At 37.8% G+C, this 8,536-nt stretch overlaps 1 protein-coding gene across 1 annotated transcript in view; it reads right to left on the bottom strand.

Annotated features, from left to right (window-relative positions):
• HTR3B (5-hydroxytryptamine receptor 3B) overlaps positions 1-5,804 on the bottom strand; it is a 29,368-nt gene extending 23,564 nt beyond the window's left edge. Inside the window, exons 1-2 of the mRNA XM_012557329.1 lie at positions 5,774-5,804; positions 5,353-5,525 (exon numbers count right to left, since the gene is read on the bottom strand). Of these exons, the coding sequence (XP_012412783.1) occupies positions 5,353-5,525; positions 5,774-5,804 (204 nt within the window). The remainder of the gene's footprint in view (positions 1-5,352; positions 5,526-5,773) is intronic.
• Between the last annotated feature and the right edge of the window lie 2,732 nt (positions 5,805-8,536).

The following is an 8,536-nucleotide window of genomic DNA, read 5'->3' as shown; positions in this document are numbered from 1 at the left end:
GGGGGACCTCATACCATCAAGAAAGCAGTGCCGGGAGCAGAGCTCGTCCTTTGGACTGGGGTCCCTGCACCCGGAAGCTCCTAGTCTAGGAGAACACTGATGAGAAGGCCGAGAGAGAGAAAGCCTTCCCCTGGAGCTGACACCCTGAATTTGGACTTGTAGCCTACTTGATTGTGAAGAAATAAATTTCTCTTTGTTAAAGCCATCCACTTGTGGTATTTCTGTTATAGCAGCAGTAGATGACTAAGACATGAAGTGTCATAATATTAATTCTTAAGTACATTGAATAAGTTAATGATGAATATGGCAATCCCTAAAGCAACCTCTAAAAAATAATGTAAAAAGGTGTCTAAACAGTCAATCAAACCCATTGCCGTTGAGTTGATTGCTACTCACAGTGACCCTATAGGACAGAGTAAAACTGCCCCATAGGGCTTCCAAGGAGCACCTGGTGGATTTGAACTGCCTACCTTTTGGTTAGAAGCCATAGCACCTAACTACTACACCACCAGGGTTTCCAAAACAGTCAATAGAGGAACTAAAAATCAACTATTAAAAGGTATATAATTAACCTAAAATAAGGCAGGATAAGAAGAACAGAAGAACAAAAAAGAGATGAGACAACTAGAAAACAAGTAGCAAGATGGTATTGGCAAGTGGACTAAACACTTCGGTTAAAATGCATAGATTGTCAGACTAGTTAAGAAAGCAAGACCCGAGAATACTACTCAGCAATGAAAAGGAAAGAACTATTGATACACAAAACAATGTAGATGAATTCTAAGGGAATTATGCTGAATGTAAAAAGTGATCTCAAAGGTTACATGCTGTATGATTCCATTTATATCATTATCTTGAAATAAGAGTTATAAAGCTGGAGATGAGATTAGTGGTTGCCAGGGGTTAGGGGTTAGGGAGGAGAAGGAGGTGTAGCTAGAAAGGAGCCCTGTAGTGATGGTACAGTTCTGTATCTTGATTGTGTTAGTAGTTACCCAAAGTTACAGATGTGATAAAATCACATACAACTACACACACACACAAATAAGTGTATGTAAAACTGGAGATATTTAAAAAGCTCTGGGGATTGTATCCATGTCAATTTTCTAATATCGATATCATGCTATAGTTATATAAGTTGTTAACACTGAGGCAGGCTGGGTAAATGATGCATAGGACCTCCCTGTATATTTCTGTGCAACTTCCTGCAAATTTATAATTGTTCTAAAATAAAAAGCTGAAAAAAAAAAAAAAAGCAAGCTCCAGCTACATGCTGCCTGCAAGGAAGGAATGACTTCAACTACAATGTTACAAATAGATTGAAAATAAAAGAATGGGAAAGATATACTATCAAAAAATAATCGTAAGAAGAACTTCCAGAAAAGAATATTACCAGTGAAGAAGAGTGACATTTCATAATGATAAAAGGATCCATTCATCAAGAAGACATACAATCCTGCATGTATACGCAGCTAATACCAGAGCTTCAAAACATAAGAAGCAAAAACTGACAGAACCAAAGAGAGAAATAGACAAACCACAATCATAGTTGGAGATTTTCATACACTTCTCCATGAAATTAATAGAACAACTGGACAAAAAATTATAAAAAGGATATAGAAAATTTTAGTAACACTATCGACCATATTTATCCAATTGATATTTAAAGAATAGTATACCCTTCTAAGGAAGCCCTGGTGGTACAGTGGTTAAGCACTTGGCTGCTAACCAAAAGGTCAGCGGTTTGAACCTGTCAGCCACTCTGTGGGAGAAGATGTGTCCGTCTGCTTGCATAAAGATTACAGCCTTGGAAACCTTATGGTACAATTCTACTCTGCCCTATAGGGTCGATATGAGTCTGACTAGACTGGATGGTGGTGGGTTTAGTTTTCTTTCTTTACTTTGGTTATACCCTTCTATTTAACATTATACTGGAGGGCCTAGCCAGCGCACAAGGGCAAGACAAGGAAATAAAATGTGTAAGACTGGAAAGAAAGAAGTAAAACTGTCTTTATGCACAGACAACATGATCTTCTTCACAGAAAATCTGAAAGAATATATTAAAAACTCTGTAAAAGTAAGTGAGATAGCTAACTGGGTCATAGGATCCAAGGCCAATATATACAAATCAATTGTATTTTTGTATGCAAGCAACAAAAAATTGGAAATTAAAATTTAAAACACTGTTTACATTAGCATCAAAAGATATGATATACCTAGGGGGTGAATTTAACCAAATAAGTGCAAAATATTGAAAACTACAAAACATTACTTATAGAAATTAAAGAAGAACTAGTGGTTTCCCTTCCCCACGCCTCCTCTCATAACCATCAAAGATTGTTTCTTTCTGTGTGGAAACATTTTCATGCGTGTTTTTAAAATATTTTTATTGTACTTTTGATGAAGGTTTATAGAACAAACTAGCTTCTCATTAAACAATTAGTACACATATTGTTTTGACACTGGTTACCAACCCCATGACATGTCAACATTCTACCTTCTTGACCTTGGTTCCCTATTACTAGCTTTTCTGTCCCCTCTTGCCTTTTAGTCCTTGCCCCTTTAGTGTTGTTTTGGTTTATGGGCCTGTCTAATCTTTGGCTGAAGGGTGAACCTCAGGAGTTACTGAGCTAAAAGGGTGTCCAGGGGCCATACTCTCGGGGTTTCTCCGATCTCTGTCAGGCCAGTAAATCTGGCCTTTTTATGTGAGTTAGAATTTTGTTCTACATTTTTCTTCAGCTCTGTCCAGGACCCTCTATTGTGATCCCTGTTGGAGCAGTTGGTGGTGGTAGCCAGGCACCATCTAGTTGTGCTGGACTCAGTCTGGTGGAGACTGTGGTAGTTGTGCTCCACTATTCCTTTGGACTAATCTTTCCCTTGTGTCTTTGGTTTTCTTCATTCTCACGTGTTCTTATAACAGTGGTTCTCATACAGTATAATTCATCATTGTTCTTTATTGTTGTGTAGTATTCCACTGTGCGTATGTACCATAGTTTATTTCCCTTTTAACTTAGTATTAAAGTCACTCTTGAAATTCAGCCTTCAACCAAAGATTAGACAGGTCTATAGGACCAACAATAACACACATGAGGGACGTGCTTAATAGTTCAATCATGTACACAAGACTAATGGGCACACCAGCCCGAAAGCAAAGATGAGAAGGCAAGAAGGGACAGGAAAACTGGTCGAATGGAAACAGGGAAACTGGAGTGGAGAAGAGTAGAGTGTTGACACATTGCAGGGTTGGCAACCAATGACACAAAACAATTTGTGTATTAACTGTTTAACGAGAAACTAATTTGCTACGTAAACTTTCACTTAAATCACAATAAATAAATAAAAAGAAAAAAATAAAAAGAGAATATTATGAACAACTTTAAGCCAATAAATTCAAAAACTTGGATGAAATAGACAAATTCTTTGAAAAATACAAATTACCAAAACTGACACAAGAAGAAATAAAAAATATGAATATTCTCATATAGACTAATGAAATCGAGTTCATATTTGGAAACTTTCTCACAAAGAAAATTCCAAGGCTAGATGATTTCACTGGTGAGTGCTATCAAACATGAACAAAAAAAGAAAAAATCCATATTATATAAATCCTTTAGAAAATTGAGGAGGGAGCACTTCTCAGCTAGTTTTATAAGGCCAATATAACCCTGATACCAAACCAGACAAATTCATTACAAGAAAAGAAAACTATAGCACAATACCCCTCGTTAGCATACATGCAATCTGTATTACTTAGGAAATTAAATCCAGAAATATATAAAAAATATGTCCAGATGAAGTGGGCTTTATCCCAGGAATGCAGGGGTGGCTTACCACTTGAAACGATGTAATTTATCATTTTAACTGATAAAGGAGAAAAAAATCATAAGATCATCCAAACAGATGCAGGTAAAGCATTTGACATAATTCAGTATGCATTTATGATAAAAAGAAAAAAAAAATTCTCAGCACACAAGAAACAGAAGGGAACTTCCTCAACCTGATAAAGAATATCCATGAAAAACCTATAGCTAACATTATACTTAATGGGAACAAGCAAAGATGTCTGCTCTCACTGCTTTTATTCTTGGGCAGTGCAGTAAGATAAGGAAAACAAAAAGAATAAAGGGTCTACAGATAGAAAGAAGTAAAACTCTTTAGTTGCAAATGACTTGGTTACATACGTATAAAATATTAATCTCCATTAAAAAAAAAACCCTACTATAATTAGTAAATGAATTTAGCAAGGTCACAGGATACAAGATCAATGTACAAAAATCAATCATATTTCTATATTCTAGCAACAAGTAATTAGAAAAATTTAAATAGTATTTATAATAGCATCAGAATTACTTTGGGATAAGTTTTATAAAATATGTGTAAAACTTCTACACTGAAAACCACAAAACGCTGCTGAAGGCCCAAATAAATGGAGAGATATACCATGTTAAAGAATTAGAAAACTCAATATTGTTGTCAGTTCTCCACCCAATTGATCTCTAGATTCCATTCCATTCCAAACAAACTCCCAGTGGGTTGTTTTAAAAATTGGAACTGACAAACTGATTCTAAAATTTATACAGAAAAGCCAAGAACCTGAAAAAGCCAAACAACCTAAAAAAAGGAACAAGAAAGTTGGGAGGACTTTACACTACCTTATTCCCAGAGAAATAGACCCACATGTATATAGGCAATTTAATTTTCTACCAAGATACCAAAGCAATTCAATGAGGAAAGGAAAGGCTTTTCAAAAAACAATGCTGAAATAGCTGTTACCTAATGCAAAAACAAACAAAAAACCTTGGCTCTTACCTCACACCATCACAAAAATTAATTCTTAATAGATCATAGAGTTACATCTAAGAGCTACAAACTATAAAGCTTCTAGCAGAAAACACAGAAGAATATCTTTGTGACCTTGGAGTAGTAAAAATTTCTTAGACAGGACCCAGAAAGCACTAACCCCAGATAAAGAGTTGATAAAAGTGTACTTTCTCATACAGCGCGTTAAGAAAGTGAATAGGTAAGCCAGATTGGAATAAACATTCACAACTGGTGATGGTTTGACCAGTTGTTTGGTCAAACACTAAGTCTAGACACTGTTATGAAATATTACAAAAATAACAACTAAACCCATTGTTGACGAGTCGATTCCTACTCATGGCGACCCCATGTGTGACAGAGTAGAATTGCCCCATAGCCAGGCCTTTCTTCTGTGGCATCACTGGGCAGGTTTCAGCCGCCAACTTATTGGTTAGTTGCCAAGCACAAACTGTGCCACCCAGGGACCTATAACCTCTCCCAGGTCCTTGCATAAACAACAGGTAGTTTTATAGGAAAGTGTGAGATGGTTCTTACCACATCCAATACTGCATGGACAAATAGATCAAGGTATACAGTAGTGGCCTCACTCTTGTTGTGAACTGGTCTCACTTCCTTGTGGTACTTCTGTAATAGCTTCTTGGTGAGATGATGTAGAGCGGAACTCCTGGGATGAGATGTATCTGTGACTTGGATTCCTGGAAAAGAAACTTAACACTGTGAGGATAAAAATGAGAGGAATCGAATGTCTTTAGGAAGTTTCAGACGATTCAGGACTCATTGGCTCTTAGTGGAATAAGATTTTCAGCTCTTCCCAATCTGCGTAAGTTCATGGTCAGCTAGCGGAGTTTTTTAACAGATACCTCTTTAATGTGAGCTAATGGCCTAAGTGCCCAGTAGAGATATCTCATTGTAAAGATAAATCAATCAAGCCCATTTCCAAGGATGTAAACTATACCTGTAATTCCATTTTTACAGCAATCATGCATCTTGAAGAGACAACCTTTTATGTATTCCTGTATCACCACCTCCTGGCACATAGAAGAAACCCACCTACACACTCAGCCAAAAGTTAACTTCACCCTTGATTGTCCACTTGTAATTAAAAAGTAAATAGAAAGAAAGAAAAAAACGTGGACAAATGAGTGAACTCAAAGACTGTGTGGATTTTTAAATAGTGAGATGAATGAGAATCCAGTTCACACATTTCTCCTCAAAAAAATCTTTTTTCTCACGCAATCTGTCTTTCACTAAAATGCACTTGTCAGAAAATGAGATCTTTGCTTTGGGAAAATTCTCTCTAGTTGCAGGGAACCACCATTTCTTATGGTCCAGGAATCTTGATCTGCAGAAGAGCAGTGATTGGTGTCAAGGCAGGGTAGGCCAGGGGAAAGGAAGCAAGAGAAACGAGCACCAACAATTGGAAGTGACAAATTTGTGAGGGCTTTCTCTGAATTGCAAAAAGATATTTTGTTCACAAGCTTTGCCAGCCCTTAGGGAACTCAAAGCTTCGCTAAGTCGTTGGACTGAAGCAAATTGCACACCTCCTGCCACAGTGCATGAGTGAAATCTGATCTGTAGAGTCCTGTGCGTGAATTCGCCGGGGCTCTCAGTGGTTTTGATGGTTATTTTGATGAGCTGCTGAAGGCATGAGGGATCCAGCAGGAAACTGTAAATGAGATGTCTGCTCTCTGTGTGACAATCCTGTTTATACCCATTTCTTTATGAATGATGTCATGTCACTTGCCGCCACAGGCAGCAATTTCTATGATTTATCAATGTCAGTGTGACCGAAATGTTAACAACCATGCTGGAGGTATAATTTCAGACTCATTGTGGGCAGTGGAATATTATCGTCAGTACTGGGAATCTAATGAGCATCTTAACTAACTATTCACCCACGAAGATACCTAAGTGGCATCAGCTACTCAGGTCTGTAGGGCTTGGGTGGGCGGCTTGCACCAGGCATCATTTTTAGGGTTTTTTCTTTTCTTTTCTTTTTTTACTGTGATTGTCAAAAGTGTGCTATGACTCTCTCTACCTGAGACCCTTTCCTGCTGGCATAGCCCAGGGGAGGGGAGTCAGGAGAACACAGTGAAGCTGGTGCACTGCTTTTTCTGCTAACTTCGCTTTGGGCAACTTCACGTCTACCTCGCTTGGAAGCCCCCAATTCAAGTCTCAGTTGGGGAAACACTGAAATATGCATGTTTCAATACAGGAAACTAACTACCTGAGACAGAATTAAAACATAATTCTGAGAAATGAATGTGTGTTCTCTGCACCCTCTGCCTATAAAAGCTCAAATTCCCCGTTATCCTTTCTAGGAAACAATCCCCCAGTTCCTTGTGTATAAACACATATTTCCTAGAACGTTTTGATGTCTTTGTCTGCGTCAAAGTCTTTGAGTAAAAAAGAGAAAGTTCTAGAAGCTACAACTAGGAACAAAAGAAAAACCAGCAATGGTAGAAGAAAAATAATAAGCAAATGGAATGTGTTTAAAGAAACCAAAAAGGGAAAGAGTTCTTTGTCTAAAATGGGAAGAAATAATAAATTACATTTTCTACTACGAATGCAAATCTGCCTGAGGAGAAAGATCAATTACAGAAGAGAGATTAAGGATTTAAGTGACCATAAATTAACAGTAAATTATGCCCCTTGAAAGCTAATGTGACATTCACACAAGCACTAAATGACTCACAGTTCAGTGATGTTTCAGCAGACATTGATGGGAGCTCTCAACAAACCCAGAAACGATTCCTCACTAACATTGCCTCCTTGAATGCTAATAATCAGCTGCAAATAATTCACTTGTAAGATTTCCAGAAAGGAGAAATGTGTTAGTAACTGAGCTATGAAGCACTTTTAGGTGAAAATAGATATTTAAAAAAAAGATAAGAATACAATAGAATTATTACTTTGTTTTCCCTGTTTTAATGAATTGCTCTCTCACGAGTCTGTCTGAAAGTGTTCAGGGCACTTTGATAAAAAGCTATTCTTTCTTTGGTGAGTATGCTATCTTCAAGATTCTAAGAGAACAATACATACACTGGACTCCCTGGATGGCAAAAATGGGTAAGCGTTGGACTACTGACAGAAAGGTTGGTGATTTAGACCCACCCAGAGGCACCTTGGAAGAAAGGCCTGGAGGTCTGCTTCCAAAAGGTCATAGCCTTGAAAACTCTAAGGAGCACAGTTCTATTCTGTACACTTGGGGTTGCCATGAATCGGAATCAACTTGACAGCAACCACCACCACCAACAACATACAGATATCTGAGAGATTATAGGAAATAGAGGTTTCGGTGTGTGGTAACAACACTTAATACTAAATGAATACCTACTGTATGCCAGGAAGTATGCTAAGCCTTTTACATTAATTATCTCATTTAACTTTCACACCAATCTTACGAGACAGGTTCTCTACAACCCTACAAGGAGAGCACGATTACTACAGATGAGGAACTGTAGACTTGGGTTAGTACTTACCACAGTCACACAGTTGGTAAGTGATGGGGCTGGAATTGAAACACAACCGGTCTGGATCCGAAGCCCATGCTCTTAAATATGACACTACATTGACCTGGCTCCCTGAGAATATTATGAACAGCCATGGGTCACCCTTCAAAAAGAAGACTGACATGTTGCATGGAGTACTGTCATGGGTTGCATTGTGTCCCCCAAAAATATGTATCAGTTTGGCTAGGCCATGATTCCCAGTACTG

The sequence above is a fragment of the Trichechus manatus genome, unplaced genomic scaffold (genome assembly GCF_000243295.1).
Source record: "Trichechus manatus latirostris isolate Lorelei unplaced genomic scaffold, TriManLat1.0 scaffold00094, whole genome shotgun sequence".
In the NCBI taxonomy this organism is placed as follows: Eukaryota; Metazoa; Chordata; class Mammalia; order Sirenia; family Trichechidae; genus Trichechus; species Trichechus manatus.
The sequence above is the reverse complement of the archived record's forward strand: the minus strand, read 5'-3'. Positions and strand labels throughout refer to the sequence as shown.